General features: G+C 44.8%; 1 protein-coding gene across 1 annotated transcript in view; it reads right to left on the bottom strand.

Moving 5' to 3' along the window:
- Nucleotides 1–209: 209 nt before the first annotated feature.
- Nucleotides 210–26,923, bottom strand: part of TICRR (TOPBP1 interacting checkpoint and replication regulator) — a 42,772-nt gene continuing 16,058 nt past the window's right edge. Inside the window, exons 8-22 of the mRNA XM_002919567.4 lie at nucleotides 26,104–26,255; nucleotides 24,900–24,997; nucleotides 24,468–24,561; nucleotides 24,294–24,373; nucleotides 23,895–24,134; nucleotides 23,305–23,401; nucleotides 21,346–21,400; nucleotides 19,806–19,952; nucleotides 9,317–9,407; nucleotides 7,983–8,044; nucleotides 6,834–6,968; nucleotides 6,085–6,242; nucleotides 1,990–4,111; nucleotides 1,769–1,894; nucleotides 210–958 (exon numbers count right to left, since the gene is read on the bottom strand). Of these exons, the coding sequence (XP_002919613.1) occupies nucleotides 846–958; nucleotides 1,769–1,894; nucleotides 1,990–4,111; nucleotides 6,085–6,242; nucleotides 6,834–6,968; nucleotides 7,983–8,044; nucleotides 9,317–9,407; nucleotides 19,806–19,952; nucleotides 21,346–21,400; nucleotides 23,305–23,401; nucleotides 23,895–24,134; nucleotides 24,294–24,373; nucleotides 24,468–24,561; nucleotides 24,900–24,997; nucleotides 26,104–26,255 (3,770 nt within the window). The 3' untranslated portion in view covers nucleotides 210–845. The remainder of the gene's footprint in view (nucleotides 959–1,768; nucleotides 1,895–1,989; nucleotides 4,112–6,084; nucleotides 6,243–6,833; nucleotides 6,969–7,982; nucleotides 8,045–9,316; nucleotides 9,408–19,805; nucleotides 19,953–21,345; nucleotides 21,401–23,304; nucleotides 23,402–23,894; nucleotides 24,135–24,293; nucleotides 24,374–24,467; nucleotides 24,562–24,899; nucleotides 24,998–26,103; nucleotides 26,256–26,923) is intronic.

Genomic DNA, 26,923 nt, shown 5'->3' on the forward strand with positions numbered 1-26,923 from the left:
GGACCCTGGCCCAGGCTCCCAGCAAGCCGCTCCGCTGGCCCCTCTCTGCTGCGGCTCCCCGTGCACGGTGAGTACGAGGCTGGGGCCGGGCGGGGTTTCAGGGCTGACTCGGAGACGCGGAACCAGGAACCGCGGGAGCTCGGCCAGGGTGAGTCAACCTGAGGCCTCAAGGTTTCAGCAGAAAGGCACGGAATGCTGCGTAGCCAGAGAAGATTTTATTATGAGGTGGGGAAGGTAAGAAGTTTATTCTGCTGTTGGACGCAGTCTTCAGCTTTGTGAGGGCCCGTGAGGAGCCCTTTCTCCCACTTCACAAGTGGGGGGAGTGGTTGGTGGACTGACCTTGGTCTCTCAGAGGCAGGGGCTGGAATGGGAGCCTGCTCTTAGAATTTCGTCTGCCTCCCAGGCTGTTAGAGCACCTGCCTTACCCCCTCCCTAACGGGGGGGGCAGGGCTGGGAGGAATGCAGCCCGGGCGGGGTGGGGATTAAAACCCCTAAGGGACCCTTTGGGAACCAGAGAGCTGACACAGTAAGAGCGGCCCGGGCCCCAGTACCTGCAGGCCCACGGGGAGCGGGCTGGCTTCGTCTTGAGCTTCCTCGTTTCAGGGAGCCCTGCCTATTCCTGCTTCTGTGCAGCGAGCCCAGAGGGACGTAGGACAGATGAGTCAGGCCCTGGCTCAGAGGCACGGAGTTTCTGGGGTAAGAATTCCTCTAGGCTTGGAGCCTGGAATTCCCAACACAGCCAGAGAAAATGGCTCTCGGAGCGCTTCGTCCGGCCTGGAAGGCAGCGGCTCTGGCCAGGCTCAGCAGTGCGTGCAGGTTTAAGTCCCCCAGCAGTTCCGGCTGAACTAGCTCATCAGCTTCTTCCGCGTGTAAGTTCTGCTGACGGGGCGTCTCCTGGAGAACCCTCGGCTGAAAGGAGATTCTTCGGCCGTGGAGGGGAGCACCTCCATATCCTCACCTAGGAAAAAGCAGAGAGGGCACGCAGGCCGTGAGGACGGGACAGAAGAAAACGGGCTTGAACTGGACAGAGGTCCACATGCACGTGGACTTAACCCCAGCACTGCCTGCCTGTTCTCGTGTGCAGAAGCGCTCCCTGCGCCTTTTACCAGGCTCGCCACCCCTCCGTCCGCACGGGACTGGTGGCAGTTTGAAAAAGCAAAGTACTGCGGTCTGAGTTCCCTCAGCTGGACTGTACGTTCTGCTGTTCTATGTGATTTATATCCTGGTCTCGGGGGAAGGGCATCCGTGGAGGCCTCAGCCTCCTGCATTCCCCTTCCGGTCTAGGTGTTTCTAACCCAGTGCACTGAGCACCCTCAAGCCGGTCCTTTCCCAGGTGGAGTCGAGGAAAGGGAATCCTGGAGTCTGAAGGTGGATCACAACAGCCAGTCCTTAATCAGAGCACGTGTACGGAAGCGCAGGGAGGGGTGTCACCCCCACCAGGGGGGAGCAGCGGGCTGCCAGCGTGCCACCTGCCACCCATGCTGCCCAACACACGCTCCTCGGGTTCCAGTGACACACCGCACGGTATGTGGTAGTTCCCCATCTGTCACTGCTTCCAGAAGCTGTTTACCGACAAAGTGGAATGCTAGTGTGGAGTTTGGGAAGAGCACAGGACACCACAGGGACAAAGCCCTCTGTCCCATACTCGGGCACTCCTTCCAACTCCACAATCCCGCTGCCTGGCAACCCTGAGCTCACTCTCGGGAGTCCCCCAAAGGACCCAAGTTTGGTCCGCATAAGCCTCCAAGACCTTTGTTGAACAAGTCACCTCTGGCATCAGGACCCTGCGAGGAAGGCGTCCTCCCTGGGAACAGCAGCGGGGACTGGGTGAGGGCCTGCAGGCCACTGGCCGAGAGGCAGCTCCGCAGCGCACAGCCGGGCGGGGGCGTGGAACCTACGGCCAGGGTACAAGGTGAGCACGGCCCCGCCTCGCCCCCGACAAAGTAGCCTCCTGATTCCTCCTTGCCCCACACCGCCAGCCAGACTCACCTGAAACAAACACGTCGTCGTCCCCCATGGAGGGGAGGTGCCGCCCACCGGCACCTGGAGATGGCTCCTCGCTCCTGCCAAGCTCTGCGTCTCCTCTCTGCTCCTCACACACTCTCTTGGCTTGATGCTCCACTTCCTCCTTAGCAGGAAGGAGCCTCTTCCTGGAACCCAACCCAAACTGTCCCCAGGAGGAGGCTTCCTCAGCCTGAGACACACTGTCCCTGGGAGGTGACTGGTCTGGCAGCTGGCACACCCCCTCAAGCTCAAAGTCCCCCAAGAGGGGAGTCCTGCTGCTGCTGAGTTCAAGGCCGCCTTGCTCCCTTCGCTCTGGCTCGAGCAGGGACCCACCTGCAGGAAGGTCAGTGCCGACGTCGCCCCTGCCGGTGGAGCTGCCACCCACCGCCCTCTTCCTCCGCGGCCAGTCTTTAATGGTGTCAGGGGTGGTCTTCCCGCTGTGCTTGGGAGATGGGGTCCAGGGAACACCGTCTGTCTGAAACGGAGAGGGGGTGCTAGAGGGGCAGCGGGTGGGGGTACAGGACTGGCAGATGTAGGTCTGGCCCCCGCTCTTGCCGGGGGTGCTGTGCGAGGCGCAGGGGGGCGACACGTAGGCGGTTTCGGGTCTTCCCGAGGACTTGCTGGCCCCGGGCATGCTGAGGCTGGGGAGGGAGCTCTCCTCTCCCAGGGACCTCCCCTCCCTTCTCAGGGACTCAGCTTCGGCCAGGCAGCTGGGGTCGATCTTCTTAATCCGAAGCTTGGGAAGGCCGGAAGCTTGCATCTCCAGCTCCACCTCGTAGGTCTGGGGGCTGCCGGAGCCTTTAGGAGCCCGTGTCAACGCCGGCGGGTGCCCCAGCTGCGTGGCGGCCTGGTGCTGCCTTCTGTCTGCAGTGTAGCGCAGGGCGTAGGAGGGCGTGGGGGGAGAGCCGGGCCCGCGGGGAGGTGGGGAGGGAGGACTCCCGGGGTTGGACGGAGAAGGCTTCTCCTGGGCCGCCGCCGTCCTCGACGCCGCACCTTCCTCTGCGGGTGTGACGTGAGCATGCGAGCCATCGCTGTCGTGGTGCTCGGCTTCATCCAGGAGAGCGAGATAGTCTGTGCCGCTCCCAGGAAGCAGAGGAGAGGACATAGGCCAGTCATGCCCGCAGCCAGGCCCGGAGTAACTGTGTCTTCCAGGAGAAGGCTGAGGAGAGAGGATCACTTCCTTCCAGTCCTTTCTAGCGTCTGTGAGGGCGGCTGGGCTAGCAGCAGCAGAGGTGCTCGGCTGGCACTCGAGGGAGCTGCTTTCCAGGTTCCAGGTCTCTCTCTGCCTTTTTCCAATTTTAGCAGGGGTCCGAGGGGGCACCGGGTCAGACCGGGCCATCTCCGAGATTCGGGGGGGAGTGGAGGGAACAGGACGGGAGAGAGACGAGGCTCCAAGGGGTGCTTTCTGGGGCCCTTTCCAATCCAGTTCTTCAGGGGGAGGAGAGTCTATTGAAAATTTCCGAAATGGACTCTTGGAAAGCTCACCTAAGTGAGAGGCCAAATGTTTTTCTGGAGAAAGATGGGGAGAAGTCAGAGTGGTGCTCCCCACTGTCTTGGGGACTGAGACCGCTTTATCCTTCCATTTCTGCGTGAGGTCCTCTGCCTGAGCCGCCCTGGGGACACGGGGATGGTGGTGCGTTTGACCTGGAGGGGTTTCTCCTCGCCCCCCGGAGGCCGCTGCTCTCGGAGGCGTCCTCAGCGCGGACCCCGTAAGAGTCAGACCGTCACTCCCGGTCAGGGCTGCCGGGCAGGAGGTGCTTTTGGGACTGGAAGTCACCGAAGGTGGCCAAGTAGAATTCAGAAATCCAGGTGGCCGAGCACCCGGGCTTTTGGGAGTTCTTGGAATCTTCTTTGCAAGAGGAGAGGTTCCTCCTTTTGCCAGGGAGTGTCCTTTCCGAGGAGTGACTTTGGGTTGAGATGGTGAATCCCAGCTCTGTGAGGCATCTTTTAAGGAGTCCTTGAAAATGATCTGTTTGGCAGGAGTCACTTCTGTAGGGGGTTTCTGCCGCCTTTCAGGGGTGCGCAGTGGCGTTTGTGGCGTACGAGGGAGCCTTCCTGGTGTAGCTTTAGAAGAGCTTGGAGATTTCCGGTTACTCTTCTTAGGAGTCTGGAAAGAGATGCTTATTTCAGTACCTAAATGTCATAACCCATCTTCTCTATCAAGCAGTTTCGGCCCCTCTAAGACAATGAGAAAGGCAGATGGGAGATTCCTGGGCAGCCGATGGAACGGCCGTAAGCTGGATTTCCAGTAGTGACACGTTTTCACTTCCAGCCATGACCCAGATTTCACTTGTCTACTTTTTCTAGCACCAAACGCTGAATCTAATCTTGGGTCTAAGACAAAAAAATTCTCATAATGTGCATACAGCAGCTAAACCAGGCTTTGCCTCTAACAATGTATCACTCCACCAGTCACAGCCACCGTTCTCTTCAAGGAGACAGCTCCTGCCCATCTCTGCCTAACGCGGCCCCCAGGTGTCACGTCCTCTGCTGTTCACCTGCATCCAGCCTGTGCTTGCGATGCCCCCACTATGTGCCAGGCCCTGTGTGTGTGGATGAGAGACAGGGGAGGTGCAGTGTGGCATATACGGATACATAAGGGACAGCAACACAGCCGACCACTCAGGAAGGAAACTCCCCAGCCAAAAATCTCCCTCCCTTTCTGCAAAACGCAGTTACACACTCCCAACAGGTAAAGGAGATTGGACACCTATCATTTCTACAACCTTATTTGATTATCTCAAGGGAATCCTGGTCTAGTGGGCATTTCACTTTCAATGGGGCACAGCCAGATGATACCACAGTGTTGCCAGTGCAGGGGACAACGTGGGAGCACAAGAGCGGGTGGTTGTCTAACCCAGCTCAGAGGAAAGGGGGACAGGAACAGTGAGTCAGGTCTTTAAGAATGGGTGTCAGCAGATAAAGGCCAAAGGTGGGGAAGTGGGGAAGAGGAAATTCTTGGGCCTTTGCTCTATGGTTTTCTGTGCCTAAAATGAACAGCAGCTGTGTGCAGGCCAGCGTGCAGCCTGATGTTGCTGGGAAAGGGGATTATGAATTGGGGGGGGGGGGGGTTGAGGGGCAAGGCCGGCAGCCAGCCCACAGAGGCCCATGCCTGTCTGGGTAGGACTGAACCTGGTCTTAGAGATCAGTGGTCTTCAAACCCATCCCCAGAGCTCTGTGTCCTCCCCCATCCTCTAAGCCATATATCGGGTTTCCAAACAAAGATGATTATTTTTTAACACAAGGGTTCCGTTTTAGGAAAACCTAGAAAACCCTGCTTTAATAAAGAGTCGTAGAGATTTAAGCAAAGTGATGCAGTGTGAAAGATCACTCTGGTCTCTGGGGGCAGGATGGACGTGAGAGGGGAAAAGGCAGTTGAAATGTTGCAGGCAGAATTGAAGGCAGGCAGGAACTGCAGGGGATGGGGAGGAGGGAGTGGGTATCAAATGTGGTCTGTAAATGAAAGTGGCAGGATTGAGTGATTGATTGGCTGTGTCCAGAAAGAGGGAGTGGTCCCGTGTGACTCACAGCTTTCTAACGTGGGTGACTAGATCAGGTGGGCAATGTAAGGGAAACAGGACTGATCCCTACACATTTCAGAAAGATATGTACATAGTGTATGATAAAAATGGTGGATGAGGGGCGCTTGGGTAGCGCAGTTGTTAAGCGTCTGCCTTTGGCTCAGGGCGTGATCCCAGCGTTCCGGGATGGAGTCCCACATAGGGCTCCTCGGCTGGGAGCCTGCTTCTTCCTCTCCCTCTCCCCTGCTGTGTTCCCTCTCTCGTTGTCTCTCTGTCACATAAATAAATAAAATCTTTAAAAAAAAAAAAATGGTGGATGAAACCAATGGACTAGAGGAGATCATTTCTATTTCCTCCCCACCACAAAGGCCTCACCCAGACTGCTGCCTTATATCCCCACATACCCAATAATCATTCATCTGGATCAACCCAGTCACCACCAAATAGCTATTAGATCACCTGCTTTCTCTTCCCTAATGTAACTCAATGGGTTTTCTTGGCCATGACTCTGTTTTCCTCTCGAGACCACACTAGTTTAAACATTATAGAAATGTCATACCTGATAGGCTGTGGGTATCTCAGAGCCCAGTGGGTTTCTTGAAGGCCTTTGAATTCGCGCTGAACCCTTCTCTGAGGGACTGACCATCTCAGACAATGCCCCAAAAAGCAGCCGCCTGGGAGAACGAACACTTTGGTTTGGAGAACTTTCTCTTTGGCCTGCAAGTCAAAAAACAGTGATTCTTTCTCAGCTCCTGCCCTCCCAATACTAATAGAACAGCCAGTCCATACAAGATGACAATTTGACAATTTTTAAAGCAAGTGGGAGTGAGGAGGGATCCCACCTAATTATGCCAGCAACTACAATTATTGCTGCCATTCTTGAATTTTAATAAGCCAGCATATTAACTTTAGCCCTTATATGTCAGGCAAGTAAAACTATTTGTAAATATAAAAACACGTATCTGAGGATACAGACTGATGATGGATACAAGCACCAAGGACAAACCGGTACCACCTTCTACCTTGGACACCTGAGTGCAGAACATGAACACAAGCTGGAAATAACGGGTAATTCCTGTTGAATGGATACATTGCCTCTCAGGTCAGTGTGGATGACCGGTTGTAGGAATCCAAAGGGAAGACAACTGTTAATGATGGTCATGGATTGCTCATCACCCTGAACCTCTAACGGACATACCTGTTCTGCTCCAGTGTCAAGAAAGAAAATGTCAAATTTTGTACTTTTCCCAAAAACACGTCCCACCAAGTAGGCCCAGACTCCTGAAGGCAGGTGGGCAAGCATGTTACCTGACTTATCTTGCTGGAATGAGTGAACTCTTTGCACACTTCGAGACTTTGGCTGAGACCCAGAATAGAAGGAACCAGAATTTGTCCTGCTGAATGACAGTTGCTTGATTCGAGGACTTCGTCTCAACTTTACTTCTGCAAAACCAGAATCCCAGTTAGTTACCATGAAGAAATGCAAGCTTTTTACATTTTCCCATGTATGAAACGGGTAAAACCTTAATACCACACACAAGATGGAAATTGGACAAATTACTAACTTTGAGACTTCTGAAGTGTTGTAACAGAGCTACAAAGGGTATGATATATGGCCCCAAACAAATACAAAATAACCACTGACCCACTAGACTGTCACCCTCAGAAGTCTCAAACTGTCAGCCTTTTAACCACGATGTTGGGTAAAAAAAAGGTTTGTATAAAGTAACTTCTATAAAAGATTTTTAAAGATTGAGGTTTTCTTGTTTATGTTACACACATCTGTATAGAAACAGCTACCTGTGAGTATTATTAAAACTAAAATGTTAACAGTATTTCAGAATTATGGGATTACCAAGCAACTATTAAAAATTTGGCTTCTATTTTCTGATTTTTCTACAATAAAATTACTTGAATCATTAAAAAAAGGTTTTTTGGGGGAAACTCCTGCATCACAAATACTTTTTTTTTTTTTAATTTTATTTCTGAGTAACCTCTATACCCAACATGGGGCTCGCACTCACAACCCTGAGATCCAGAGCCTCATACTCAACGGATGGAGCCAGCCAGGTACCCCCACATGGACTTTTATAAGCCACAACCCTCTGTATTACACCGTGGTTAGCCTGTACCCTGAATTCCAATACTGTGTACAAAGTTTTCTGCGGAAATCCCTTGGCAAATTCTGTGTAAGAGGCCATTTTCTAATAAATATTTACTGAATTATATTGTGGGCCCAGAGCTATCACATCTCTAAAATTTTAATCTTAGGATATGCTGAGCGACAACACAAGTACAGAAAGGTTTTCACAGAAACTAGTTACAATGCAACACAAAAGAGGGGCTCCTGGGTGGCTCGGTTGGTTAGGCATCTGACTCTTGATCTCATCCTCGGTCTTGATCTCAGAGTCGTGAATTCAAACCCTGTGTGCAATGCAAAACAAATGTAGGTAATACCGTCTGCTCCTTTTTCTGGGGATTCTTCAACAATATCGATATCAGGACCGGGATCAGAGGACCTTAAGGAACAATAAGCATAAGGATTATTCAGTGTCACTCATTATTAACCCCTACTTCATGCACATTAGAGATCCAGCCTCTCACCTCACAAAGCAACAGAGAGCACAGGGTTTGATGACACCAGCGTTTGCACGCACGCTCATCCACTTTACTGTCCAAAGTAAAATGGTTAGAATGTTTTTGGAAAGAAGTTTTACAACATAAAATTTAGAAATATGTATGCCTTCTAATCCCCCAATTTCACTTCTTGCCGTTTGTCCTGCAGATTCTTACACAAGTGTGTAAAACCTGTACACAAGTAATGTCTAGATAAACCCTTGACAAGTCTCCCTACTGTTCCCGTGAAGTGCAGCTAAAAACCCTGGATGTTGGGGCGCCTGGGTGGCTCAGTCGTTAAGCGTCTGCCTTCGGCTCAGGGCGTGGTCCCAGCGTTACAGGATCGAGCCCCACATCAGGCTCCTCCACTGGGAGCCTGCTTCTTCCTCTCCCACTCCCCCTGCTTGTGTTCCCTCTCTCTCTGGCTGTCTCTCTCTCAGATAAATAAAATCTTTAAAAACAAAAAACAAAAAAACAAAAAAACAAAAAAAACCTGGATGTTATATGTAAAATGAACTACAGACTAAAAGGTGGCAAGAAGAGGCAGACTGGCTGGGGACCCCAGGAGAGACAGGACAGTGAACCCCTGGAGTTACCTTTTTGCTTCACAGATCCCAGACTGGGTGCTGGGAGGAGGGACAACCCGAATACATCAACAGGTACAAAAACTGCCCTAAGGAAAGCCTGTTCTCTCTAAAGAACCAGGAAAGGGGCTGCCTAGCATGACAAACTTTCAGACACTAATTGCCATGGAAAACTGTGGCCCCACCACACCCATAGGCCAAGTTCAGATCCTAGACTTCCAGCCTTGCCTAGCAGCCACAACTCCATCCAATGATGAATGATTTTTAAAAATGCTGAATATCCATTTGATGGAATGCTTCTCAGCACACATACACACACACACACACACACACACACACACACACACACGAACTATGGACACTGCAACGCCATGGATAAATCTCAATTATGCCAAGTGTAACAAGGGAGACAAGTACATTCTGTATGGTCCTCTAGCTTTCATAGAATTTATAGAATGCGGAACGCTCTTTGGTTATAAAGAGACTGTGGAGGTGTGATTCACCAGAGGCTTTGGAGATGGACAGTGGCCCACAAGACCATTAGCAAGGCTGTGTGGGTGCATGAAGCAGCTAGACAAGGATGTTACTCACCTGCCCTTGATTTGTCTATGAAGAAGCCTTCTGGACACTTGCTTATGTACTGGAGTCTCAGCCACACTCCTAGTCAGCAGTCTGTGATAACCTAAAATGGAAACGGCATAAATTTCATTTACCCTTATCAAGAAGTGACAGCAAGCCAAAGGGGGCAGTTTAAACTTATGTGTGGCTTGCTACTCATGCCAGAGTGGTTCTTGCTTGTTTTCACTTAATGGTTTTTGGACTAATGTCTAACCATAGGATTCAATTGAACATGATACAACAGTTTACCAGCATTAGAGACTGAGTAATAAGCCAATGTAAAATACTGTAAAATTATTCTCTAATAAGCAGTCCTGGAAAAAAAATACTTATTGGAACAAATACATTCACTCATCGGTGGTTTTTATGATTAAATGAAATAAAGTATGCAAAATGCTGATATGCCGTGCAGCTTCAAGGTATTTAATAAGATCCAGCCAGCTGGCATGAATTTTTGCAGTAGAGTATGTAACTGAGCTACTCATGGAAGAACTAGTTTAAAGGGACTTAAAAGTGACTAGGAAGAGGGCGCCTGGGTGGCTCAGTTGGTTGATCGCCTGCCTTCGGCTCAGGTCATGATCCCAGGATCCTGGGATAGAGCCCCGCATCAGGCTCCCTGCTCAGCGGGGAGCCTGCTTCTCTCCCTCCCTCTGCCTGCCGCTCCCCCTGCTTAAGCTCTCTCATCAAATAAATAAAATCTTAAAAAAAAAAAAAAGTGACAAGGAAGAGAAGGGCTATCAGCAGGAATGTGGCATAAGGACCTCTGAAATAACTCTCCTCCATAAAAGGAAAGAGAACACTGGGCAAAATCAGCTTTTTTAGAATTCCGGAAATTAACCAGTTTATAACAATCCATGGAGTATTTATCCATGAAAAACAGTGAATCCCAGTAACAGCGAGCTCCACAGAACTTCATCTTGCTGTATCCTGACCCCCTCTCCCCAGCCCTGTAGCCGTGAAAACCAACCACTGTGCAAACCAACAGCCCAGGGGCCTATGAATGGGCCAAACAGGACTGAGGCGCCTCCAAAGCGCCCCTCCCAGCTGTCATTATCTGACCTGTCTGACCGCTTCCTGCAAAACTCCATGCTCCAGGGTGGTCCCTGTTTGACCTCAGCACTCACCCAGTGCAAACAATCTCCTTCCAGGGAGCATGTACTGAAACCAGTCGGCAGCAACTGTAAACATCACAGCTGCCAGAGGGAGTGGACAGCTGGGGCAAACGCCACACTAACCGAAAGTTTAAAAGGGAACACTGGGAAAGGAGGCGACTACAGGGGCCTCTGTAAACCTCCAACATATTCCTGGGAACCTAAAACTCCATGCAATGGAAGGGTGTGTGCCTGCCTCGGAGAAGCCTCTAAGGCCTAAGCTGTCACCCGTGGCTAACCCGGAGTCTTCAGTACTCAGCCAGGCAGCTTACCTTTCTCTCTGAGGAAATGAGCCAATACACCTTGGGCCCTCAGCAAAGGCTGAGAAGCTTAGTGGTTCCAGGCATTTAAGGAAATCTGTCCAATCATGAACAGGATCACTAAGCTAACTGAGCCAACATCAGTGACCACACATGACAGAATACAGGCTTTAAAGAATTAGTTCAGGAAAGTCACCAAGCAAAGAATGGCATGAATGATAACCAACCCTGGCTGGGAGGGTACAGGTCTGTCCGAACTGCCTTTTTATGTTATGTCCAGTCGTCAATAAAACATGAGACATGCAAAGAAGAGAGTTTGGCCCAGGTGCAGAGAAAGAGAAAAAAAAAACCAAACCAGTCATCAGAAGCAGTCCCTGAGGAATTCCAAACACTGGATTTGTTAGACCAAGACTCTAAATTAGCTATTTGAAATATGTTCAAAGACCTAAAAACACCACATCCAAAGAACCAAAGGGAAGTAGGAGACTAGGACTTGCCCCAAAGAGAACATAAATAAAAAGACAGAAATCCTAAAAAAAGAATGAAACAAATTCTAAAGCTGAAAAATGAAAAATTTATTAGAATGGCTTTAGCAGAAGAGTCAACAAATTTGAAGATGGGTTCGTTTAGATTATCCAGCCTGAGGGACAGAAAAAGGATGATGAGAAACCGACTCAGACACTGTCAAGCACAACATTCACATACAGGAATCCCAGGAGAGGAGAGAGAAGCCTGAAGAACATCTGAAGAAATGTGGGCTGAAAACTTCCCAACTTTGATGAAAGACATTACATATCCAAGAACCTCAATAACCCAAGAAGGATAAAGTCAAAGAGATCCACACTTACACGAATCATAACCAAACTGTCAGAAGTCAAAGAGAGACTCTTGAAAGGAGCCAAAGATCAGGGGACTCGTCAAGTACAAAGGATCCTCTAGAAGTGTAACAGCTGATCTCTCATCAGAAAGGAAGGACAAAAGACACTGTGACAATGTATTCAAAGGGCTGAAAGAGAAAAGACTCAACCAAGTATTCTATATCCAGCAAAATTATTGCTCACAATGAGGGAAATTAGCATGTTCCCAGATCAAAAACAAACTCCCCCCCAAAAAACAAAACAGAATTTTTAAGTAGCAGACCTGCCCCACTAGAGGGAGCCCCTCAGGCTGAAACGGCATTCAAGGGTGAGACGAAGGCGTAGGAAGAACTAAAGAGCACCAGTGAAGGAACTGCATAAGTAAATATAGCGTATGGCACAAAAGCACTTTTTGTCTGTAACTCTTTTTCTCCTAGGAGTTAAAAGACAAAGTGATAATTATAAATTGCTGTTGATGGGGGTGCTTGGGTGGCTCGGTCAGTTAGGTGTCCGACTCTTGATCCCAGCTTGGGTCTCAATCTCAGGGTCCTGAGTTTGAGCCCTGGGCTGGAGTTCCACACTAGGTCATGAAGCGTACTTTAAAAAATAATTAAATAATAAAAAATAAATTGGTGTTGATGGGCATACAATGAACAAAGACGTAATGTGTATGAAAATACAGCACGAAAGACGGAGTAGGAAACAACTGAATTTATAGGAGCAAAGTCTTAGAATACTATTGAAATTAAACTAGTATTAACCTGAATGAGGCTGTTATATTAATCATAATCCCGGCGGAGGGGGTGATGTCACACAAAATAGTGCCATAATCAGCTCTCGGGGTTGGTCTCTCCACCAAAAACAACTAGTAAGCTAGGGGGAAAAATGATCAGAATCAAGTATTTTGGAACTATGGGACCCAACTGGACACTTGTAACAATAAGGGAAATGCTTTCTATGAAAAGGAGATGCTGATTTTTGATAAGGGAACGCCATGCATGAACAGCTATGATCTCCTTTCCTCAGCCCCGCTGCAGCTGTGGGGAGAGGCCCAAATTCTGGGAGCATCTGGCTGGTGGTAGAGTAGACAGACAGTGAGGACCCTGTCCTCCAAACCTGGGGCTGTGTGCTTTGGTCAATGTGGTGGTAGACCCCTGAGGGGCTGGTGCACACACCTGCCTTGGTTTTGGACCTCTCAGGATGCACTGGCTTTCCCTCATTGCACCCCTGGGAAGATTTTTTTTTTTTTTTTAAGATTTTATTTATTTATTCGACAGAGATAGAGACAGCCAGCGAGACAGGGAACACAAGCAGGGGGAGTGGGAGAGGAAGAAGCAGGCTCATAGCGGAGAAGCCTGATGTGGGGCTCGATCCCATAACGCCAGAATCACACCCTGAGCCGAAGGCAGATGCTTAACTGCTGTGCCACCCAGGCGCCCCAGATTTTTTTTTTTTTTAAGATTTTTATTTTGAGCGAGCAAGACAGAGAGCACACATGCAAACGGGGAGGGACAGAGGGAGAGGCACTCAAGTGGACTTCAAATGGAGCACAGAGCCCAATTCAGAGCCCGACTCGGGGCTCGATCTCACAACCCTGAGATCATGACCTGAGCTGAAATCAAGAGTCAGACGTTTAACCAACTGACCCACCCAGGTGCCCCATCCCTGGGAAGATTTAAAGGGACAAGAATACCTTCTTGTTTTTCCCTTTTTGGAGTCAGATGTTTAAGGAAATCTTTGTCAGGTCACTAGCTAACCACAGAAATAACAGAACAGAAACTCCAGTGACCACACACAACATGGAATACATGCTTTATAAAAAGTTTGGAAAACAGAGCAGATGTTTCAATACGCAAAAAAAAAAAAAAAAGTCACTGGTCAAGGACATCAAATCAAGTTTGTTTTTTTTTAAGATTTTATTTATTTGTCAGAGAAAGAGACACAGAGAGCATGCACAAGCAGAGGGAGTGGCAGGCAGAGGGAGAAGCAGACTCCCTGGTGAGCAAGGAGCCCAATGCGGGACTTGATCCCAGGGTCCTGGGATCATGACCTGAGCTGAAGGCAGTCTCTTAACGAACTGAGCCACCCAACTGTCCCCAAATCAAGTTTTCTAAATATGCTCAATGAGCTCAAGAAAATCATGAAGAACTAAAGGAAATCAGGAAAACAATGTATGAACAATGTATGAAAATGAGAATATCAATAAAGTGACAAAAATTATTAAAAGAGGGATGCCTGGGTGGCTAAGGTCATGATCCCAGGGTCCTGGGATCAAGTTCCACAATGGGCTCCTTGCTCAGCAGGAGCCTGCTTCTCCCACTGCCTGCTGCTCCCCCTGCTTACGCTTGTTTGCTCTCTGACAAAATCTTTTTAAAAAAATTATTAAAAGAAACCAAATTCTCAAACTATTCCAAAAAATAAAAGAGGCAGAAAACTTCTAAATTCATTCAACAAGGCCAGCATTACCCTGATACCAAAACCAAAGACACTATAGAAAACTATAGGCCAGTATCTCTAATGAACATAGATGAAAAAATCCTCAACAAAATATTAGCAAACTGAATCCAAAAATACATTAAAAAAATCATTCACCACAATCAAGTAGGATTTATTCCAAAGACGAAGGGTGATTCAATATTTGCAAATCAGCATGATGCTTCACACGAACAAGAGAAAATACAAACCATATGATCATCCCAATAGATACAGAAAAAGCATTTAACAAAATACAACATCCACTCACAATAAAAACTCTCAACAAAATAGGCTTAGAGCGAACATACCCTCAACATAAGGCCATAGATGAAAAACCCCCACAGCTAACATCATATTCAATGGTGAAAAACAGAGCTTTTCCTCAAGATCAAGAGTGTCTACTCTCAACCACTTTCATTCAACACAGTGCTACAAGTCCTAGCTGCAGAAATCAGACAAGAAATAAAAGGCATCCAAATTGATAAGGAATAAGTAAAACTGTCACTATTTGCAGATAACACAATACTATGTATAGAAAACCCTAAAGATTCCATCAAAAAGGTACTAGAACTGATAAATGAATTCAGTAAAGTTGCAGGACATGAAATTAATATACAGATATCTGTTACATTTCTACACACTAGTAATGAAGTAGCAGAAAGAAAAAGAAAAAAGGGGCACCTGGGTGACTCAGTCTGTTAAGCATCTTCCTTCAGCTCAGGTCATGATCCCAGGGTGCTGGGATCAAGCCCCACACTGGGCTCTCTGCTCAGAGGGAAGCCTCCTTTTCCCTCTCCCTCTGCCCCTGCTCATGGGCTCTTTCTCTCGCTCACTCTATCTCTCAAATAAATACAGAAAATCTTTTTTAAAAAGTTTTTAAAAATTAAAAAAAGAAAAAGAAGACAATCCCATTTATAATTGCACCAAAAAGAATAAAATACCTAGGAATCAACTTAACCAAGGAGGCGAAAGACCTGTATTATGAGTAGTATAAAACACTGATGAAAAAGATAGAAGATGGTACAAATAAATGGAAAGATATACCATGCTCATGTATTGGAAGATTTAATATTGTTAAAATGTCCATGCCACCCAAAGCAGTCTACAGATTCAATGCCATCTCTATCAAAATACCAACAGCGTTTTTCACAGAACTAGAATGATACTAAAATTTGTATGAAACCACAAAAGACCCCAATTAACCAGAGCAATCTTCTCAATCCCAGATTTCAAGATCTACTACAAAGCTGTAGTCATCAAAACAGTATGGTATTGGCACAAAAACCAACTCACAGATCAACAGAACAGAATAGAAAGCCCAGAAATAAGCCACACTTATATGGTCAATCTATGACAAAGGAGGTAAGCATATACAATGGCAAAAAGACAGTCTCTTCAATAAATGGTATTGGGAAAATTGGACAGCTACATGCAAAAGAACGAAACTGGACCACCTTCTTACACCATACACAAAAATAAAATGGATTAAAGACCTAAACTGAGACCTGAAACCATGAAAATCCTAGAAGAGAACACAGGCAGTAACTTCTTTGACATCAGCCTTAGCAACTTCTTTCTAAATACGTCTCCTCAGGCAAGGGAAACAAAAGCAAACATAAACTATTGGGACTACACCGAAATATAAAAAGCTTCTGCACAGCAGAGGAAACCAATAAAACGACAAGGCAATCTACTGAGTGGGAGAAGATATTTGCAAATGACATATCCAATCAGGGGTTACTATCCAAAATACGAACTCAGGCAAGTCAACACCAAAAAATAATCCAATTTAAAAATGCGCAGAAGACCTAAAACAGACATTGCTCCAAAGACACCCAGATAACCAACAGACACATGAAAAGATGTTTAACATCACTCATCATCAGGGAAATTCAAATCAAAACTACAATGACATATTGCATCGCACCTGTCAGAATGGCTAAAATCAACAACACAAACAAGTTGGCGAGGATGTGGAAAAAAGGGTATCCCTGTGCACTGGCTGGTGGGACACAAGCTGATGCAGCCACTGGGAAAAACAGTATGAAGGTTCCTTAAAAAAAAATTAGAAACAGAATTACCATACGATTTAGTAATTCCACTACTGGGTATTTACCCAAACAAAATGAAACCACTAATTCAAAGAAAAGATATAAGCACCCCTTTGTTTACGGCAGCTTTGCAATAGCCAAGATCTGGAAGCAACCCAGGTGGCCACTGATTGATGGATGGATAAAGATGTGATATATATACAATGGAAAAGGACTCAGTCATAAAAAAGAACGAGATCTTGGTATTTGTGACAACATGAATGGTCCTAGAGGGTATTTTGCTAAGTGAAGTGAGTCAGAGAAAGACAAATACCGTATGGTTTTTGTGGAATCTAAAAAACATGTGGAATCTAAAAAACAAAACAAAAAAACCCCAGACTCTTGGACTCTTAAATACGTAGAACTGGGAGTTGCCTGAGGCAAAGTGGGTGAGGGATGGGTGAAACAGATAAAGGAATTAATTTTCAAATATAAATAGGTCAAACAGATGAACAGTAATGCACTCCACCCAGCGAGAGCAGAATGTACATTATTCTCAAGTGTACACAGAACATTCTCCATTAACAGGACAAATGGTAGAGCATAAAATAAGTCTCAATAAATAAGATCAAATACAAGGTTTGTTCTCCAACCACAATGGAATGAAATTAGAAATTAACAACAGCAGGAAATTCAGGAAACTCACAAATACACAGAGGCCAACACACTCTTAAATAACCAATGGGTCAAAGAAGAAATCACAAGGGAAATTAGAAAATATTTTGAGATAATGAAAACACAACATACCCAGACTTACAGGATACAGTTAAAGCAGTGCTTAGAAGGGAATTTGTACCTGTAATGCCTGTATTAAAAAAGAAAGATCTCAAATCAATAACCTAAAATTAAAGCTCAAAAAGATCAAACTAACACCAAAGTAAGCAGAAGGAAGGAAATGATAAAGAGTGCACAGGAAATCAATGAAATCAAGAATTAAAAACAACAGAAAAAAAAAATCAATGAAACCAAAAGTTGGTTCTTTGAAAAGATCATTAAATTGACAAACCTTAAACTAGACTGACCAAGAAAAGAGAAAACCCAAACTAGTATGGAAGAGGGATCATAGATACCGACCTCACAGAAGTTCAAAGGACTATCAGGGGATGCTATGAACAACTGTTTAACAGCAAAGTAGATGACCAAGAAGAAACAGACAAATTCCTAGAAAGACACAAACACAGAAAACAGACTCAAAAAGAAACAGATAATCTAAAGAAACCTATAAGAAGTAAAGGATGGAATTAGTTATCAAAAAAACTTCCCACAAAGAAATAGGACTGGCTTTAATGTTGAATTCTACCTAACATTTTAAAAAGAATTAACATATTAAAATATATGGTCAGTTTACTTCTGACCAAGATGCCACAACTCAATGAGGAAAGAAGTCTTTTCAACAAATGGGACTGGGACAACAGGATAGCCACATACAAGAGAATGACATTGGGCTCCTATCTCACACAAAATAATGCACAAAAGTTAACTCAAAATGGACCAAAGAACAGCTTAAACTCTAAAATTGGATTAAGTAGTGGTTTTTTAGCTTAAACTCTAAAATTGGATTAAGTAGTGGTTTTTTAGCTATGACACCAAAAGCATAAGCAATGACAAAATTTCATAAATTGCTTTAAAATGGACTTCATCAAAATGATGCACTTTTTGTGTAGTGTAGGGCACTATCAAAGTGAAAAGACAACCCATAGATTGGATAAAATATCTACAAATCATATATCTGATGAGGGACTAATATCTACAATATATAAAGAATTCTTGCAATTCAACAATTACAATTTTTAACTGACATTTCAATTAAAAAATGGGCAAAAATTTGCATAGACATTCTCTAACGCAGACATACAGATGGCCAGCAGGCACGTGAAAAGATGCTCAATATTAGTCATCAGTGAAGTACAACTGAGAACCACAATGAGATCCCACTACACACACACCCAGGAGGGCAGTTAGAATAGAAAAGAGAGACAACAGGGGCCCCTGGGTGGCTCAGTCACTTAAGCAACTGACTTTTGATCTCAGCTCAGGTCTTGATCTCAGGGTCGTGAGTTCAAGCCTCGGCTGGCCTCCACGCTGGGTGTAGAGCGTATTTTAAGATTTTATTTATTTATTTTTAAAGATTTATTTATTTGAGAGAGAGAGAGAGAAAGAGAAGGGGGAAAGGGCAAAGAGAGAGGGTGAGAGAAACTCAAGCCGACTCCATGCTGAGCGCAGAGCCTGACCCAGGGCTCGATCGCATGAGCCTGAGATCATGACCTGAGCCGAAACCAAGAGTCAGATGTGCGATCAACTGACCCACCCAGGCGTCCCCAGCCTAGTTTAAAAAAAAAAAAAAAAGAGAGAGAGAGGGACAACAGAAGGTAGGTGTGGAGAAATGAACCCTCATACATTGCTAGTGGGAATGTAAAATGGTATAGCCACTTTGAAAAACAATTCAGTGTTCCTCAAACAGTTAAACAGAGTCATCACATGGCCTTGAAATTTCATTCCAAGGCATATGCCTGAGAATGAAAAACATGTCTACCCAAAATCTTGTACATGAATGTTTACAGAAGCATTATTCATAAAAGCCAAGAAGTAGAAACAACTCAAACGTCCACCAACTGATGAAGGGATAAATAAAAGGCAGTTTATGCATACAATGGTATATTATGGGCAATAAATAGAAATGAGGTGCTGAGATGTGCTACCGCACATATATAAAGCTTGAAAACATTATGCTAAGTGATAAAAGCTGGTGTATAGTTTATGATTCCACTTATAAGAAATACCCACAAGAAGGCATTTGGGGGGCTCAGTTGGTTAAGCACCCACCTTCAGCTCAGGTCATGATCCCAGGGTCCTAGGATAGAGCACAGCATCGGGCTACCTGCTCAGCGGGGAATCTGCTTCTCCCTCTCCCCTCTGCTCATGCTCTCTCTCTCTCTCAAACAAAATCTTAAAAAAAAAGATAAGACCCACAGGAGGCAAATCCACAGAAACAGCAAGTAGGTTGACTAGTAGTTGCCTCCAACTGGGAAAGTCAGGGGAATGGAGTGACTGCTAATGGAAATATGGCTTCTTTCCAGAGTGATAAAAACGATCCAGGGGGCACCTAGGTGGCTCAGTCGTTAAGCATCTGCCTTCAGCTCAGGTCATGATTCTGGGGTCCTGGGACTGAGCCCCACGTCAGTCTCCCTGCTCAGCAGAGAGCCTGCTTCTCCCTCGCCCACTGCCCCTGCTTGTGTTCCCTCTCTCGCTCTGTCAAATAAATAAATAAATAAAATCTTAAAAAAAAAAAAAGCGCCAGAATTCACGATGATGGCAGCATAACTTTGTAAATATAACGAAGACAGGTGAATAATACTCTACTCAATTACTAAAAGAACAAAAAAGAAAAACAACAAAAAAACAAAACCCCAAAAGACTTGAAAACAACTGGTCACTGTCCTTTCTTTTTCATTGGTTTTGTAAAATAGATGCTTGTCTGGGGGCGTGGAGGGAGAGAGACCCCAAGGGGAAAACTGATGGTAACCAAAGAGAGGAAAACTGAGGATCAATGAGCTTCTGCAACTAACAGAGTCTGGAGGCTGCTTTGGATCCAAGAGCCCCCTTCTCTTGGCTGCCCTAAAAGATAGTACCTTTGGTCCTCTTGAAGTTGTCAGGTTTCCACTCCAGACCTTCCACTGCGGACACGGAGTGGCTTCTAGGCAACCCCCGCTTTGCCGATCTCTTTGAAGGAGAAATCGTTTCGTGGTTGAAGAGATTTCTTCGAACTTTGGTCACTTCTGAAAAGAAAGTGGAAAAAAAAAAAAAAGCAACATTTACAAATATTCATATTTACTAACAGTATTTCCTTAAATATTATACTCACATAATGCATTCAAACTATTTACTCTTACAAATTCAATTTAAACCCAACTTTTCAGGAACACGAGGAAGGCCCACATCACTTAAATTAGAGGCTGTCCTCATTGTAAAATGGACGCAATCCTTAAGAGGCTGGCTACTGTAGGTCAGGGGCCTTTTACTATATGCCACTGTTGTGATGATTTTCCTCACTTTTGACTTTTTGACTGCTTTGTATTCAGCTCAGCTCCAAGGAGAGGAACTGTTCCTTTCAATTCCACAAATCTCATTCTTCTTCTATTTTAAGAATTTGCTGGGTTACTTTAAATGCTCTTCCTGACTCCAGAACATGAGAACTGTATGACCATTTAGACTCAAAGTTAGGAGAAACAGCTTGAGAGTCAAAAATGACTTGACAAAGCTAGAAGGATGGCACCTTAACCTGAAAGAAGATGGCCTAGTGGAGGCTACGCAAAATCTCACTAAGGATAAACTCTTCTAAGAGCAGGTCATTTAAAAACAAACCAAATTAACCATGATCCACAAGCTGGGAGGAGCCCTTATATATACCCACTGATGACCCACATTACTGTTAAGGACACCAATAACACCCACGTTCCAAAAAAATGCCTGAAACGAGATTTAGGACCTGACAGCCAAATTTGATTTTTTTCCTTTGTTTTCCCAAGTTTTTAAAAGTTTAATATTGACAGAAAGCTTCAAAGAATAACACATTACACGCAGAATCAACACTAAAATTCACCAGCCGTCAGCATTGTTTTCTCTCTGCACCTCTCTCTCTCTACATTTACACAGTTTTTCCCACCCCCAAATGCTGCACGGTAAGGTGGGGTCATCCGAACGCCTCAGTTCCCTGCACTTCAGTGCACATCCCCCAAGGACAGGGGCATGGCACCCAGCATACTTCCCATTTCCCGTTTCTCTCCTGGTCAGTAATCTCCCTTACCGCCGCCAACCCCCCGCCCCCGTCCCACAGAAGTTAAGATGTAAGCAAGGATCGTGTGGTGCGTTCGGCGGTCACACTTAAAGTGCTTTCATCTAAACCAGTTTATCACTTCTTTTCCTTTTCGTGGCTTTCATAATAATGGTGTTTTTAAAAAAGATTTCTGGCCAGTGATTTTGCAGAATGCAGTATTTTGAGACCATGTGAATACCTCATTCTCCTAGCACATGGTATCTGGGCCTATTTCATTAACCAATGATTATGCAAAATTCTAATTTATAACTGTATGCGGCTGCTAAAATACACACAATTAAACTAAGTTTGTCACACTAGTCAATAAATGTGTGCAATGCAAAAGCACAGTATACCTTGTATTGACTCCTTCACTGGAAGTGGAAGCTGCGGAAGAGGACGAGAGCTCTCCTGGAAGAGGAGGGAAATCGGCATTCATTTAAAAGAATAAAAATCCCACAGGAAATCCTCTGACCCTTGCACTTCCACTTGTAGGAATACTTATAAAATGCACAGAAACAGAGATATGTTCTAAGGACACTGAAGCCTGCTCTGTAATACAAAATAAGAAACACCCTTGATACCCACAGAGTGACACGAATTTTGATCCATCCATCCAACACAGACATTAAAACACCAAGAAGACCTCTAGAAATACAGAAGGAAGGAAGACCTATCTGTACGTACACAGAAACAAGTCCATGATGGGGAAAAAGGAAAAACAACCCGGGGTACAGCAGGTTTGCACAACCATTTGTAATGTGTATGTGTGTGTATAACAGATATGAAGGCACCTTTGATGTGTGCTATTGGTATATACAGAAGAGGGCCTGGAACAGCCACAACAAACAGTCACCAAGGATTACTTCTGAAGAGTGAATGGAAGAGGGGCAACTGAGTGGCTCAATCAGTTGAGCATCAGACTCTTGATTTGGGCTCAGGTCACAATCTCAGGGTTGTGAGATTCTCAGGGTTGTGAGATCGGGCCCCTGTGGCAGGCACCACGCTCAGCAGGGAGTCTGCTTGAGATTTTCTCCCTCTCCCCCACTCCTCTCCCTTTCTCTCAAATAAATAAATAAAATCTTTAAAAAAAAAAAAAAAGAATGAATGGAGAACGGACACTCTTAAATTTTAACTTTATAGGATTTTCCATTTTTTTTTGACAATGATCATGTATACCATTTATAAATAAAAATAAGGGAAAACCCATATAAATTAGAGGATGACTATACTCTTAAGGACTTCTCTGCATTAATCTATTTTCTATTCAATAGTCTAAAAATCTAGAAGCATCTAAACAATGGAATTGTTTTTAAGGCTTTTGTTTCTTTCCAATTATGCCAATATATTTCTTGAAGAATGAACTACCACATGGAGGCTGACTTAGAGAGTGCTAGAAAGGGCTGCAAATCATTACATCTAGAGAGAAAGGAGGCCTGACATCTTTGTGGCCGTCCACTTCTTGCTTTGTGGCCCTCCACTTCTGGATTTCCCGCTCTCCACTCAGGATTCCAAGATACACAAGATTGCATCTTTTCCCCTTATTATGATTATTAAGGATATTAAGGAAGTGAATACCACTAACTCTTAAAACAATAATCCCACCTCCAATTCCAAAAGACAGCTATATATCTCTAGAAACAAAACCACTATTGTGATGATTAATGCTAGTTAAAGCTAGTTGTTACAGAATTTTAACTCTTCTCAGATAGTTCATGCAGTTCAAAAAATTTCAATGCCCTGTTTGTTTCCCTTTCCTTAACAAGATGTCAATTCTACTTAATAAATAGACTCCAGCTGGGTCTTTCTTTTTTTTGCAACCAACAAAGCCTCAAGTTCTCACATCTGCCACCAAACAAAAAAAAACAAAACAAAACAGCAATCACCTGGCTCCATGACAGCTGCCCCCACCCCACCTTACTGAAGTAAAATGTACTGAAAAGTACCTTCTGGTCTGCAACCAAAGTCCTATTATGAAGCAAATTATTTTTAATGGTCTCTTTGCTTAGGTTATTATTTTGAGTTTGCTTATCTAAAGATTTTTAATTAACTTATTCATTTTTTTCTGTTTTTCTTGTTATCACCTCTAACTGTCATACTTTTGGGTAAGATGGTTTATCTTAAATTTATAGTTCTTTAGTTGTTGGATTCCAATTGAATACTCATTTATAAAAACATCTCATTTTATTTCTGTATCCTCCAGTGACCACTTCCTCCAAGTAGAGACATTGCCCTTCAAGCTTATTTATTGCATCAACTCTTGCTGGAAGGAACAGATCCAGTAGCACTATTCCTGTCTCTTGGAAATAACTTACATTTTTTGTAGCTCTCTTGGACACTTTGGGGATCTCAATTTGTCGAAGGTTCTGTGAAACCTCTGCAATGCTTTTATGTCTTATTAATGCATTTTTCCTTTTAAAAATAGAAAAACAGCCATTATACATTCAACAGAGGTTACGAGTTAAGTTAGAAAAGAATCAGAGTTGAAAATAAAACACTAATTAAATAAAAGTCAGTTATCTTGGCATTGGTCTGAATTTGTAGCAAAACATGCCAACCTCACAATTTCCAAAAGTTAACTACTATCAGTTCAACTAGTTATGAACAACGAAGAGCACCAAAGAAAACAGAAAGTACACCGAAGCCCGAAGCTTATCTCACAAAAGGCTTCTAGCTCCTGGAGACCCTGTGTGGACAGGCAAGAGCACTGTGGACTATGTTACCAACCCTGTATACTCCCTGGATAATAAAAAGGTTGCCAGATGCTGCATCCTAGGTGCCAACACATGGCTTCTGGGATTCAGACAGAAGGACAACTAGTAATTCAACAAACTGTACCAAGACAACTGCCCTCTCTCAGAATGACAAAAGAACAAGTATTTCCTTCAATTCCTCGAGCTCCTACCTTCTCTTCTTAGCTGATCGGGTGCGAAGCTCCTCCAGCTGGTCAGACTCAGTGCCACCCGACACTGATCGATGAGCGCTTGACAGAAGAGGCACAGAAAGAAGGGGTGATATGTTTTCTTGTGTCATGGAGTCGTCGCTGAAAAAATCTAGAGGGAGGACACCAGCCAGCTTCTGAGGAATCATAAACCCTAGGCTGTCATAAAGATTTCCAAGTGTCTTCGGGATGGAGTCAATATACCTGCAGAACAGATCGGTTAAAGATGCCACAGTCACCATTCTGCCCCTCTGTTCCATCCCTCATCCAGCCGGAGAAACAGTCCTTAGAATTCCATAATCACATAACACCACACGTGGTTCCAGGTAAAACAGTTCTAAAGTTAGTAGTCCTCCAACTCACAATTCCAAAATTTCTTCCAGGAACTTCGCTAGGTACGCCGAATCCTCAGTTAGACACACCGTGCGCAGCAGGTCTGTCACCTGAAGGAGATATTCAAAAATGACCACATGCCTCATGCAGGGAAGCCGAGAGCCGCTGGGCCTTATTTCCAGCAGTACGGAGCTATGTACTTGCCTCCTTCACCACCTGCTCCATCTCAACGGTGCTGTCGTGGATGGAAGGGCACTGCAGACACAGCTCCAAACGAAGAAATACCTGAAGCTGGCACCTTGACAGAATAACATAGTTGGGTCATATCTATCTTGAGTGCCATTTAAGTCCCCTCCTTTTCAGCAAAGATCTGTTTACAAAAAACCGACAACCAAAAAGGAGAAGAGCCGTTGCTTTCTCCAAATTACAATATGGTTATCCGGTAAATAGGTAACTCAAACTGCACGTGAGAACAGCACAAAGAATCAGCCACAAAAAGCCTCTATGAGCAACCGGGAATCTAGTTTGTATGTGTTTATTTATCAATCAATCAATTTTAAATGGATCCAAGCAAATCTTGGACCTGCTTTGGAGTGATGGTAAGAAACAAGTAAATAAATTGAGGTAGTTACTCACTCTCTGACTTTATCTTCATCCAGTTTTTCCCCTAGATTCTGTCGAAGACTTTTGCTAGTTTTTAAGAGGCTATTTTTTACTTGATTCAGGCAGTTCATCTGAAAATACAAAATTATTACATAGAAGAATAAGGAGTTGCTTATTATTTCTAATTTATTTCACAGCTGATTAATGTCCTAAGAAGGGAAGTACATTCCCTTACGAATTGTCCCCTTATTTCATTTGAATGAAAAGTAATGAAAGGAATGTGCAGACTGCGTGGGTGGCTCAGTCGGCTGAGTGTCAGACTCTTGGTTTCAGCTCAAGTCATGATCTTGGGGTCATGGAATCAAGCCCCCCATTGGGCTCTGTGCCTGACACAGTCTGCTTGAAATTCTCTCTCCCTCTGCCCCTCCCCCCACTCAAGCGCTCTCTTTAAAAAAAAAAAAAAAGAATGTTCTTCCTTCATATCTTCAAAAGGAACATGGTAAAGTATTTGAGAGCAAGAGGGCTCCATGGATACAACAAGCCTGCATATCTGACCTTTCTTTAAAAATAAAAAAAAATAAAAAAATAAAAGATTCCATAAAGTAGTGACTGAGAAATCTAAGGACTGTAGAGGTGCCTGGGTGGCTCAGTTGGTAAAGTGCCTGACTCTTGATCTCAGGGTTGTGAGTTCAAGCCCTGCATTGGGCGTGGAGCTTACTTGATAGATAAGGACTGTAAACAACTCCTGTCCACTTTAGAGAATCCTGGCTTTCGCCACTAACCATGAATAAAGAAAATGAGAGCATGGTCTAAACCAGTGGTTGGCAACATTCCCTGGGCATAAGAATCATCTAGCAAGCTTTTTATAAGTACATATACCCAGGACTGAAGCCCCAAAGATCTGGTTCAGTGGTCTTGAGGAAGCCAGGCATCAGCATTTAAAAAAAAATGTTCTAGGTGACTCTGGGTAAGAACCATCAGCTTAATTCATGCAGCTAACATGCAGGTGAGGACAGAGATTTCATTAGAAAAGAAGTGCATGTAATTACCACTACCCTCATTTGGCCTATTTCCTGGATTTCTGCCTTACCAGTTCACCATGTCCACCTTCCAAGGTCTGGAATTACATTCACCACCTTGCTTATCTTTCTTGTGAATCACAGACCACATAACAGTCATTTCCCAAGACATATGAACCAAACCCGCCAACAAGCAACTAACCACTCCATACTCTTACTTCTAATTCCTTGGTGCCTTTGGACTTTAGGAATGCTTTAATCGTTGAGATCATATTCCGAGCACATGAATGCAACATGGTTTCACCTGCGGCCACAGTCTTTTGGTAATTTTCATGTATGTAAGACAGGAGCTCCTCTTCTGTTTTAAAATCTGTGGAAAAAAAAAATCAAACTGATCATCACATCCAGCTGAAGTCACTGTATGGTTTAAGCCAGTGGTTGTCACTGGGAATTTTTGCGTCCCCGGGGACATCTGACCGTGTTTGGGTTGCCAGACTGGTGGGGATGAGGAAGATGCTCCTGGCACCTAGTGGGCAGAGGCCAGGAATGCTGCTAAACTGCCTATAGCAACAAGGAGCCCCCACAGCAGATTATCCCACCCAAAACGTCAATAGTGTGGAGGCTGAGAAATTGCAGAGATGGTAATTTTAAGGCTTTGCAAATCAAATGTGCATGTTATCAATTTAAGGATAACAATTAATGGTAGGTAAACAAGCTATAGGGGTGCCTGGCTGGCTCAGTCAGGAGAGCACGTAACTCTTGATCTCAGGGTTGTGAGTTCGAGCCCCACGTTGGGTACAGAGACTACTTGAAAATAAAATCTTAGGGGCGCCTGGGTGGCTCAGTTGTTAAGCATCTGCCTTTGGCTCAGGTCATGATCCCAGGGTCCTGGGATTGAGCCACGCATTGGGTTCCTTGCTCAGCAGGAAGCCTGCTTCTCCCTCTGCCACTCGCCCATTGTGTTCCCTCTCCCCGTGTCTCTCTCTGTCAAACAAATAAAATCTTTAAAAAATAAATAAATAAATAAAATCTTAAAAA

This window comes from Ailuropoda melanoleuca, chromosome 9, assembly GCF_002007445.2.
Source record: "Ailuropoda melanoleuca isolate Jingjing chromosome 9, ASM200744v2, whole genome shotgun sequence".
Classification (NCBI taxonomy): domain Eukaryota; kingdom Metazoa; phylum Chordata; class Mammalia; order Carnivora; family Ursidae; genus Ailuropoda; species Ailuropoda melanoleuca.